General features: G+C 44.0%; 1 protein-coding gene across 2 annotated transcripts in view; it reads right to left on the bottom strand.

Annotated features, from left to right (window-relative positions):
* The window catches only part of LOC135221843 (zinc finger protein 37-like), an 87,712-nt gene that overhangs the window by 39,889 nt on the left and 34,972 nt on the right, over positions 1-12,851 (bottom strand). For both annotated transcript variants that reach the window (XM_064259760.1, XM_064259759.1), the window contains exon 5: positions 3,244-3,356. In XM_064259760.1, the coding sequence (XP_064115830.1) occupies positions 3,244-3,356 (113 nt within the window). The remainder of the gene's footprint in view (positions 1-3,243; positions 3,357-12,851) is intronic.

Genomic DNA, 12,851 nt, shown 5'->3' with positions numbered 1-12,851 from the left:
CCCCTTCTATCTGTTCTATCGCTTCTTTGAGAACAAGCGCTTCCACTTCTGCGGCTAGCGCCAGAAATTTGTCTGAGCCCGGAGAGTATGCCTGGAATGGAATTGGCACAGGTGAGAGCGAGGGAGGTGAAACGAGAGGAATACGATAGCCGAACTTGAGTACTTGCACTACCCAGGCTTCTGCTCCTCTGTTTTCCCATTCCTCCCAAAACAGAGCCAGCCTGGCTCCCACTGGTGCATGAAGAACCGAGCTTTCATTTGGAAGGTTTGTTAACCTTGGCCGAGGCCTTAGACTGAGGTCGCAAATTCGATTTCGGCCGAAAGAAGCGCTTGGGTTTTCTCCCTCGAAAAGGCGCTTGGGCCAGAGGAGAAACCGAAGGAACAGTCTCCACAGGAGCTTTAGGTCTCTTAGTAGACTGTGCCAGTAAATCCGAAGTAGATTTCTTATCTAGCGCAGACGAAATTGACAACACTACATCGTCTGGAAAGAGGTTATCTTTCACAAAAGGAGCAAACAAGAGAGCAGACTTCTGTTGGGACGTAACCCTTTTAGAAGCAAAGGAGCACCAAAGTTGCCTTTTCTTAAGGGTACCAAAGGCGATGAGCGAAGCTAACTCATCACATCCATCCCTAATGGATTTGTCCGCACAGGACAGAACACCAATCCAATCCTCCGCTAACTCCTGGGAAAGAGAAGGACAGTCTTCGATCTTGGCCGCTAAAGCGCCAATAGTCCAATCAAGGAAGCTAAAGACTTCCAAAAGTTTAAATTGATTCTTTACAACGTGGTCCAACTCAGGCGCTGTAAAGAAAACTTTCGCTGCGGCGAAAGCAGATCTTCTAGAGGAGTCGATTAAACTGGAGAAGTCTCCCTGGGAGGAGGCAGAAACTCCCAGAGAAGGAGCTTCCCCAGTTACATAAAACCTATACCTCTTACGAAGCAACTTAGAGGGAGGGTAAGCAAAAAGAGCCTTCCCTAAGTCTCTTTTCATAGACATCCATTTCTCCGTCTCTTTCAACGAATGTCTAACCGCTTTAGATAGAACAAGTTTTGGGAGGAGAGGGTCTGAAGTTTTCCTCCTCATCAAAAAAGTCGAAGTTGGGGAGCGCGGAGCCGCTTTCTCAAAATAATCTGGATAAGATACCAGAAGAAATCTAAGGAGACGTGAATAACACGAGAGGTGATGTGAATCCTCCTCCTCTACTTCTTCTTCATTCTCCGATACCGCCGAAGAAGTAGACGGAACTACAACCGGATCTGAAGGTTTCGAACCACCCTTGGACTCATTTTCCATTGAGAATCAGTCCAATCACTACACTCGTTACATGTTCGATCTGCTGAACAAACCTGTCCCCTACACTTAACACATTTAGTGTGAGAATCTTATTCTAACTTGGATAATCTAGTTTTACATCCTGAGATGCAAAACCTAACTCCCGACGGACTAGAATCCGACATGGCAACGCCTAAATAAAAAGCAAAATAACAACAACGCCAAAAAAGAGTACTTCACCAATTCCGAAGATCAATTCCACCAGAAAAAAAGCGAAGCAAAGTCATCCAACCGCACCGACCACCGATGTTCACCGGACGCCGGCAGGAAAAGAATTGGATTCACCTGGGCAGTTGTACCTGGTTCTCCCGCGAGTGGAGGGAGATGACGTCATCACCACCAGTGTTGGCGACGCCGACGCGCTAAATTTGAATTTAGTATCCTGCCGCTCGTGGAAATCACGGCTCTATAATTGTTCGGTAAGACACTACAATAAAACACATTTTTTTAGAATAAAACCTATCAATTATATTGAGCACTCATTTACATCTTGAATGTTCCCAAACACACCTCATGTCTTATAGACATAAAAGTCTGAAGAGCTTATAGCAACAGTTCATGTATGCATGTTCTGGTCAATCCGTAGGTAGCAACTATCTCCTCATAGTGCACACAGGGTGCATGATGGGTCACTTATGAGAAGATATTGAGCAACAACACAATGGTAATAACTACATCAACGAGCGGTGGGTGGGGCCCATCTTTGCAAGTTGGCGCAGCAAATTCACAAGTGGATGGACTGCCAATTATTGTGATGAATGCCATGCCATGTACATTTAAGGCAGGAGGATTATGGTGGGGGATCAGTTCAGCCCAGGGACAGGTTGTTGTAAGTGTCCCAACATCTTTTTATGACAGAAACTGTTCAACTTTTGGGAACACCATTAAGTGACCCATTTGCCACTAAGCTAAATAGAAAGTGCCTGTGTTCTATCTGCCCCCTCCCAGCCATATTTATCTGCAGGGTGATCAATATTCCCAGACTCACAATAACCCTTGTGGCTCCTAATTGGCCCTAAAGCCAATTGGTATCTCTGTCTTCAAAAACTATTACTCTTACAGTACACCTTCAATCCTCACATACAATTTAGAAATTCTAATATCAAAGTTGGTGTAATGCCTACTAGCTTTGGATAGATTATCACAATACAGCAGTAAATAGTTTAAATCACCAGTAAACAGTTAAAGAATAGAGGAAGATTTAAATTTATTAGGAACTGGAATATAAAATTTAGGCCGTAGGCCAAGTATTAGGACCTCTGAGGTCATTCAGTGCTGAAAATAAAGTTGAAACACTTTTTAGGAGAGGGTAGAAAGTAAGAAGGAAGAAAGATAATATAAGTGGAGGTATAATATAAAAGGAATGAAAGGGGTTGGCAGGTAGGGGCTGAAGGAATGCTAAAAGGAACCTTAAATAATGCTACAGTGCACCATGTGAAGTACACTGATGGTACTAATCACTTACGGGGTAAATTTCAAAGGTCAATCTATGCCTAGTAAACGGTATAAAATAAGTAGTAGTACTCAGATCTCCACATTTATCTCAAAATACAGCACAAAATGTGGTTTGGGTGAAAATTTGTCATTTTTTAACTCGCTGTTAATTTTATCTCATACATATTTTTCTAAGAGATGGTACTTTACTTATATGTACTATACCACTACAATAAATCCGTATCCTAAAATTTATTGACAATTAAAAGCAAAACCATGAACTGGTGATTCAGTAGGTGTGGCTAATTTTTTTAATTCTACAAGTTTACTCAAATGTCAGAGCTATAAACAGAATAACTAGAAATAGAAGAAAGGCAATTATAGTATATTACAAAGCTGAATTTTCTTGAACAATGAAAAAGTCATTCCCTCTTAAATATCAAATCTTAAGTTACAAGTGCAGCATGACACTTACCTTTACTATTTCACTGAACTTTGGAATACAAGTATCCATGCCTTCAACTTTTTTGATTTGCTTCAACCTTGCAGGCTTCTCAATTTTACTGATAATTTTAGAATATGGTTTGGCTGAAAGATAATAAATAAAATTTACTAATGTCATCTAGTTTCTTGGTATAAATGATTAAATATTGACAAATATTATTTACAAATAGTGCTAGAAATTTCAATTCTAAATGTTCATGATATGAAAAAGAATTTATATAAACTTATAATTTTCTGTACATATTACTTACTATGACTTACTAGGCAAATTAGATAAGAACAAAACAGTTGCCAGTTTGGAAATGCTCCAGGCCTCAGAGGATATTAATTTTAATTCAGCACTTTTATGGGCAATTTTAATTTACCTGATTTCAAAATCTCATTCAGTCAGTCTGATTTATATTTTTTTAGCCTTTCAGTATGATCCAACTCAAGAGAACCTGTATTAGATACCACTGTTTCTGAATACAGTATCTGAAAGACCTGACCTCATTAACCCTATCTCCATTCCTCTATCATCATTATTTTCTGTTTTTCTTAAATGTTTCATAGGTCTCACTTCTAAATATCTCACACATTGATGGAGTGACAACCATTTTTAAAATTGTGCATACAAATATTTACAAGGCACTGCTGGAATAGTGGAGTAAACATTTTACGAAATGAGATTCACATACATACAAGAAATCTAACAGGATGTCAACAAATATAAAATGATATTGTTATGATACAATAAAGTTTGTTCATACTTACCTGGCAGATATATATATAGCTGTATTTTCTGAAGTCCGACAGAATTTTAAAAACTTCCGACACACGCAGTGGTCGGCCAGGTGGTTAGTACCCATTCCCGCCGCTGGGAGGCAGGTATCAGGAACCATTCCCATTTTCTATTCATAATTTTTATTTCCACTGTCCCCTGAGGGGAGGTGGGTGGGTACTTGATTATATATATCTGCCAGGTAAGTATGAACAAACTTTATTGTATCATAACAATATCATTTTGTTCATGAACTTACCTGTCAGATATATATATAGCTGAATCCCACCTTTGGAGGTGGGAAGGGACAGAATAGAAGGATTTTGGGAAACAAATGCATGCAGATGATTTACATCTTGGTTCCACCTGTTAGCATAGCTGACTTCGTGATTACTGTCACCCAAGTCTGCTTCTGCTTTACTAGAGTTGCCAGCGAGGTAGAGACCTATAAAGCTGGTGCACTCCAGATGATCTGTCAACGGGGGCGTGACCACAATGTGACTAGACCATATTGACCATACCATGAGGGCTAAGAAGTAAAATAAATATATATATATAAATATATATATCACCACCTGACCAACCTAGCCAAAGTTAAGGTGTGTTAACTAAGGCTTAAGAGTTAAGAAGTCGCCGTTGTCGGCGACTCAACAACTAAATTAAGAGCTCTTCCTAACCATTTTCTACAGGATAGGATGAGTGGTACTTCTTGCCCCCAAGATTGTGTCTGCAGACACGTATGGCCCTAGCGAGCAGCAGATCTCATATGCCATCTTCACATCTCGCAGGAAGTGTGAAGTGAACACAGAGTTGCTTCGCTAAAACATGGTACTCAGGATGTTGCTGAGTGCCATGCTCTGTTGAAATGCTTCCGAGGCCGCGCCCTCACCTCGTGAGCATTCAGATAAAAAGATTTCAAATCTTTGTGCAAACACAATGAAGGAGCATTTTTGAAAGAACTCCTTAACACTAAAGCCAGGGTGTTCTTCGATATGGGCAAGTTTGGTCTTTTTCGGAACACTGCAGATTGCCCGAATGACTTCGACTTTCTTGAGTTTTATGTAGATAAAACTTGAGAGACCCGACAGGGCACAGGACTCTCTCTGGCTCCTGCCCACTAACTTGTGCCATCCTTGATTCCAAGCTCCTGGCCCAAGGACAAAACGGGTTTCCATTCTTAGGCCACAACAGAAGGCTTAGAGAGCACACCGCCTTGTGTTCTCCAAAGCCAAAACTTGTGACGATGGCTTAAAATCTCACTAACCCTCTTTGTCGTATCTAGGGTGGTTAGAAGAAGGCCTTCCTGATCACATGCAAGAAGTTAACAGGTAAGAGAGGTTCGAATGCTTTGACATCAAGAACTTCAGACTACGTCTAAGTTCCATATTGAAAGCTTCGATCTGGACATGCACAGTCAGTCCGTCTGTACTAAAGTCAGGTGACCGACCAGTTGACCAGTTTCCCAAGGACGAATCAAGGACAGCAAGGCTGTACCCTGAAGACCATAAGGCACTATTCTTCGCTGAAGGATGAGTGTCTGGACTGCCTGGGCGATTCAATCTAAGCAAACCTTGGGGGGTGTATCAACGCAACCCAACGTCGTTAGCGAATCAACTCCTGACTCGAGCTTCTGGTGCCAGGAGAAAGGAGCGAGGAGCAAAAAGGCGATTCAGTCCCGAAGGAAGAATGCCTGACAGTCCAACCTGGTCTCATGTTACACGATCATCGGGGGTGTATAAACGCAACCGACTTCGTCAACAAGAAACTCAGGGCTACTATATGTCGCCTGATCTCGCACGAGTGTCTGACTCCGAGAAAACAGGTGAGACAAAAAGTAGATGGTGAGCGAGATTCGAGATTCCACAGAACTCAAAGATCGTGAAGGGCTTTATTGTTTGACAGACGCAAATCTCTGAGCCCAAAGGCCGTCAACAACATATTTGCGTATTCTTTAATAGTTGTGACTGCCAGCTTATCCCATTCTTCAGACGGAAATGGAAGACGGTAATCTTATTCCTGTCAACATCTCGATAGCCTGAACGTAGTCAGACTCAGAGCGAGAGGTTATAGGTACCTTTCGAGTTAGAGTAGACGGACTCTCTCGGAAAAGGTCCTTGGAAAGTGAACTAGGAAGTATGTGACCTCTGTGAATCCAGGATCCTGAGGGCCAACATGGGGCGATCAGCGTCCTTGTCGCTCCCTGTGACGTCATAAATCCTCTTATTACATTTCCTAAGCGATTGAAAAAGGGGAAAAGAGACTAACATCCATCCCCGTTCAATATCATAGGATGGCATTTAATGGTACCGATCCCGGATCGAGAATAAGGGAGCAGAGAAGAAGAAGCCTCTTCGTCCTCAACATATCGAAGAGAAGAATGAAAGGGCGTCCCTAAAGTCTCCACAACTCTCAACTTACTTCTAAAGAAAGATTCCACTCGGAAGTCAATAGTTGCTGCCGTCGATCGAGACGATTCGTACGGACTTTTGCAATCCTGTAACGAACCTCTAGAGGATCGTTACATTCTACGCCTGTTGTTATAATAGGCTCTTTCTCGTAAACTCGAACAGGGACCGAGAGAAGATACTTCTTAAGATATGAGAGAGCTGTGGAATATCAGAGTTGATCTGGACCACTGGTTCCCAACTCGTTTCGAGGACTGGAGGGACTACCGAATCGCTTTTACTTCTTTCAGATTAAGATCCAGGACATCTGAAACCCTATCCAGATGTCGGCACCCTTCTTTCTATCACCTCAGGTGATAGACGCACTGAGAGATGTTCAGATCATTCCTAGATCTTGAATAATATTTCAGTTTCCCGGTTGGAAAAAACTGTGATCTGAATTGCAGTCTATTCGGGGAAACAAACTTCTTCAGGAAGGAAATGGTCCCCAGCAAGCTCATCCATTCCCTCCCCGAGTATGCTTACTTCCCTAATAAGGCTGCGCTTTGCCTAAGCAGGAGAGCATATAAAAGTGCAATGTTGCGGTAGACTCGTAGTTCTATACCGTGGGGTAACGAGCACCGAAAGGATTAAGAGATAACTCTGTTGAACATAGTAAGGCAAAAGGAATGCAACGTTTATTCATTCACGTAAGAAATTCCTTCAATCTTAGGCTAAGTCCGTGATTGTAGGACAGAGATAGAGTTAGTCAGTCAATCCCGCAGGAGAGACGTAACCGTCAGCACAGAGATACGATTAGTCAGTCAATCCCGCAGGAGAGAGAGACGTAACATACCGCGCATGACAGCGCACGATCTGTTACTGGATCGGTTGGACACTTGGACTGGAGTCTGGAGGACAGACTGCAGACACAGCGTGACAGCAGCAGCCAGCAGCTTACGAATGTCGTCTCTTAACTTATGTATGGGTTGCCAGCTACCCTATTCTACGAAGAAATAGGTCCGTTATTTTTTGAGCAGAAAGACTCTCAAGCTGGTATATTTAAGCGAAACAGAAAACGCTAAATATATAGATGCGTTTGTGTCGTCAGAACACTACCGTACAACGGTAAAAGATAAATCGGAAACTCCTGGAAGGCTGCAGGGAGTAACGATTAAATGTCCTTAAAATAGACAATAGACCTCTCGGTTGCCATCCGAAGAGGTAACTACAGCAATCGTATATGACTTGAACCAACCAGAAATAAAATAACGCAAGGCAAAATATGAAATTATATCACAATAAAGTTTGTTCATACTTACCTGGCAGACATATATATAGCTGAATTCGGAAATACAGCTACATACATATCTGACAGGCAAGTTTCATGAACAAAACTTAAGAGAATCGAAGCAGTCAGCTCAAGCTTCTTATGTTATTGGACATAAGCGTTCATTGACATAGTCTACAAGTCTATTTCTTGTACGAGTCTGCGAATGACGAATGAGAGCTCTTCCGAATCTTGTCAATAAGAGCTTATTCGCTTACGCAATATCAAGTTAATGAGATGTTTGTCAATGAGAACTAACCCATTTACGGGACAAAGAGATATTTTGTCAATGAGGGGATCCCACTTACTTGACAAAACGATAGTATATTGTCAATGGGGGAAAGTCACTGAATTGACAAAACGTAATCCAGGAAGTCGAGCATTTTATTTTTCCGATTCCCGTCTCAAACGAGGAAGGGGCAAGAATCCTGTTAAGAGACTGGGCTTACGGCAGGTAGAACGACGCTGTTCAATTCGGCAGCGTAGTCCCGACTAGAAACTAACAAAACCTATCATCTGAAAAACCCTTTCAGATGGGCTAAAAAGCTTGCAAAATTATCCTGGGAAGAGGAAGAAATTCTCCAACCAGCTTCCTCTCCCTTATCACAACTAATGCCTGCTAAAGCTTAAAATTTATTGGCAGTATGGCAAAGGAAGTCCTGTCTTGCGCTTTCCTGAAGAGCGTTCTTTTGATGAGTGCCTTTGCAAGAATCCTACTGACGTTGCCGAGAGTCCTGACGTGCAGGACATCGAGCCTTTACATAACCCGTAACTGCCTTATCGCAAAGTCTTGACTGCGGTAGAGAAAACGAGATCTTCCCTTGAGCTTTCCTTAACTCCATCCACCTTTGCGAAAAGCAATATAATATTGACAGAGACCTCTTGAATTCACGAAACCCGAGGTCTTGCTGGGTTTCGAAGACGAAGTTGTCTGTTCACTTTAAGCTTCCTCCGAAGCACTGCTTACTTCACATTCTTTGCATGTGAGGTATAAGGTATCACCGAAGGTAGAGGTAAAAATTCTTGAGGCCCAAATCGTAAACAAGAGCTAGAAGAGTTCAACAGAAACGTTCAGCCAGGCGACACACCTGGCGTGCGCTGGCGCGCGCGCTCGGCGTCCACTGGCGAGCAGCGAGCGCGCTCGGCGTCCACTGGTGCGCGCTTGGCGTGCACCCGCGCGCGCCTGGCGTCCATCCGAACGTCCCGTCCAAGCCGAGCGTCAAAAGAAGCGTGCAGAAAAGCGTCACGCTCCTGACAGGCGTCAAAACAAGCGAGATACATTTCGGAGAGAAATCCGACTGCACGAAACAGTCTCAGGAGAAGGGTTGATCGTGTGAGAATACGAGGGGCGACTGGCAAGGGAACGCCTTCTTATTCTCACAGTAACAAAGCTCGGACGTCCGCTCTCAAAGCGTCCTGCTACTAAGACTTCTTTTTCATATTTCTCGGTGGAAAGACGTACACGTGATCAGGCGACGTTCGCCTTCTTACTTCTCACTGGAACGCATAACGAGAGAGAGAGGACGTGAAGCGTCCTCTTCTATAAAGCTTCTATTTAGAGGGCGCGAGTCCTTCCGAAAGCTCCAACCCCTGCACGGGGAGGACGCTTCGGAGGACGAGAAGCAATCCTTCAGGATTCGTGCACGTGCACGCACTAAGGCAGTCTGGGGATTTTCATCAGAAACTGCCGAAGGCACGCCAGATCGGTGGGGGTTCCTCGTAACCCTCCTTCGGCTTTCGACATGCTCTCTCCCCGGGTCCTGGGAGTCAAGCAGAGGTCCAGGCCTAGAGGCGAAATAAGGCCGATCTGACGCACCCTCCACTACACAAGGGGCACTGTCACTGCACTTAGCCACTTCATATTGCTCTCTAAAGCAAGCACTTTCGATTCTAAGATACGAATCGAAGGAGTATTAGAGAAAGGGCAATAACCTCTACAGACACTGTTTAGGGCCCGAGGCAACATTACAGGGTTATGAGAAACAATAACAGAAGTAGCACTCTTCACAACAATGAAGGAGAGCGATCACCTCTCGCAGACATATTCATAACCCGTAGGCTATACTACAGGGTTTGGCAAAAAAAAGTCTACAGGAAGGTTAGCAGGTTCACTACCCTGACTTTTGTTTACTGATAAATTGCGTACATACGAATCATACGTTTTCCTTACGGAATTAGACATGTTTACTGATTAATTGCGTACATACGAATCATACGTCTTCCTTACGGAATTAGACAAAGTCTCACACTCCTTACATGACAAATCTCGACAAAGAAGCAAGACTCATACCCCTCGTGCATACCAAGTGCGGATCTACCGAAGCTTTCGGTAGCCACACCCTATCTTTGCAGACAACACCCTCTGAAACTAGCCTAACTAGATTCAGATATCTTATGCAAAAATGAATCAAATTCAAATCAATTTAAGATAGCGTATGTCTAGCCACAAATCCAAGTAAATAAATTAAAAGACAATTAGGATACTTAGCGGCAATGAAGTTTCCAAAATCTAAGACGGAGGTACTGGAAACAGGTGTTTCCAGCACCGGCGACAGAAAAATTATGAATAGAAAATGGGAATGGTTCCTGATACCCGCCTCCCAGCGGCGGGAATGGGTACTAACCACCTGGCCGACCACTGCGTGTGTCGGAAGTTTTTAAAATTCTGTCGGACTTCAGAAAATGACAATTTGTCGAAAATTGCATTTTTCCTAACTATACAAACCTGAGGTCCTTTAACAATAGGAAGGTAACTAGCGGCAGCTGGGACGGTCGTAAGCTTCGAACAAGGGAGAACGGTAGTTAACTGCTTGTCCGATCGTGCGCGCGCCCGCGCGCCCGAGAGGTGAAGAATCACTTTTGCTTTAGGCCCATGCAAAAAGTTGCAGAGTGAGGGGTGGCATGAGGTGGGACTATATGTAAAGGACCTCAGGTTTGTATAGTTAGGAAAAATGCAATTTTCGACAAATTGTCATTTGTTCCGATACGTAATACAAACCCTCGGTCCTTTAACAATAGGAAGACTCACTTCTTGGTGGGAGGAATCTGAGTCTTTTTGGTGAACAGACTGGTGTTCGTCCAACCCTGGAGTGCCTCCCTGGTCGTAAGAGCAAGGGAGGGATCCAAACCTCTGTCCGATTGATCGGGGTGTGCACCGCAGGATCAATGGTCAGACCTCTGGGCCAAGTACTAAGAGAGAGGCAAGCGTATCTCTTCGTACCAGCAAGCAAGAACTTGTTCCTGTTTGCAAGAGACAATCATAAAATGATGGGTTTGTCTCAATTTGGCATCCACTTCCTCCCCCTTGTTGGAGGAAGTGGTGGATATTTACTCCTATCCCTACTGAAAGGGATAGGATGGTGCTCTATTGAGTAGCTCACCTGCATCTCGTCCTTACCCAGCAGGGTGACGACCGTGTCCCTCTACCCAAAGGTAGAGGGAAGAAAAAATAAAAAAGATGGGAAGAGGAGCCAGTCACACTCTCATTCCTCATCCATTCTTACGGTCACACCAGGACTCGATGCTGTTCAGCCTGCGAGGGTCTGGGTTAACTACACAACGTGTTGAGCAACCACCACGGTTCCCAAGGAAAAGATCCAAGGAACTGTGGGCAATATCCTGAAGGTAGTAAGGAGGTGCATGCGGTCCGGTTGGACCAGGCGCCTGCCTTCATTACCTGCGCCACGGAGAAGTTCTTCCGGAACGCGAGAGAATGATGAAGAGGCGTCCACACTCATCCTGGGTGTCGAGTTTTCTTCGACAGCTCCGTCGCACCTTCACAGGACAAAGCAGCATAGCCTTCGTATCGGAGGCGGTGAAGTCCATTAGGGAGGGTATTGTGAAGGACTCGAACCAATCGTCAGTTACCGAAGGGTTCTGAGTCTTCGCTACGAAGATCGGTACGAAATCGAGCGTCACAAATCCCCATCCCTTTGTGCTTGACTTCTCAAGAGAAGTCATGCAGTTACCTAAGACGAAAAGAAGGGAATAGTCGTATGACCTATCCCTCTTCTCGACTTTGGTTATGTACAGTACTCATACTGACAAGCTATTAAGACGAAGTAATGATTGCTCTGGAACAACCGAACTAAGTCCACAGCATAGTTCGTAACTGACTCGGGCGCTCTGACAGCTGCCGACTGACTGGTTCGGAATCAGTAGAGGCAAGTTGTCCAAGCATCCGGGTAAGTCACGTGACCTTCGCCCTTTAAAGAGTTATGTTGAGAGACCAAACAAATAAAATATTTGTTAGTCACCGATGCCGGACGGCGCGGCGATGATTCTCTTAATGCATAAGCTCAAAAGGCGAAAGTCAATTGCCTTCAAAAGACCGAGGTCCCTGATGGCAAGAAAATCTCATAGACGTTGAATCTCAGCTTAAGGAGAAACAACACTATGTGACGTTGAAGACGAAGGTAGGCAATGAATGCAACCTACGTCTTCCAGCTGAATCGAGAGAAGGAATCTCAAGATTCTAAACCTGTGCTTACAAATGACTGAAAACGCTAACCGCCATTTCATTGCTGTCCGTTGTGCAATGAAAGCGGGGCGTTCTTCAGTAATGAAACACAGGGGAGAGCCGCTTGAAGAACTGCTTCTCATGGGCTGAACGTTTGGAAGTAGAGCTGGCAGGTGTGGGAGTAGGCGATGTCTTTCAATACATCTGCTAATCCGGGGTGAACAATGAACAATTGTACACCTCCGAATACAAGATATTTTGAGGACAAACTCAGATTCCGCAAAAATCATTCGCATTATCGGGATACGATGCAGCAAGAGACTATTACAGAATTCTGTTACCGTGCGGTAAACACAGAAAGATGAGAGTCGAATAGATATCTCTGTTTAAAATTCTCGCAATACCGAAGACGATGAATACTAGCGTTTCTCAGCAGTAGATGGTCATTCATGTATGCGAGAATCCCCGTTAATCAGAGACTTAAGTCCGTGATTGTTGGGCAGAGATACGGTTGTTATTCAATCAAAGCAGGTGAGAAAGACATAAACAACCGTCTATCTCAAAGCGGCAGCTGATACTGAAATGCCTCGGGCAATTCAATACGCAGTAGCTGTCGCTGACTCGTCATCCTGAGTTGCCAAGTAAT

The sequence above is a fragment of the Macrobrachium nipponense genome, chromosome 3 (assembly GCF_015104395.2).
Source record: "Macrobrachium nipponense isolate FS-2020 chromosome 3, ASM1510439v2, whole genome shotgun sequence".
Lineage (NCBI taxonomy): Eukaryota > Metazoa > Arthropoda > Malacostraca > Decapoda > Palaemonidae > Macrobrachium > Macrobrachium nipponense.
Note: the sequence above shows the minus strand (reverse complement) of the source record. Positions and strands in the feature narration are given on the sequence as shown.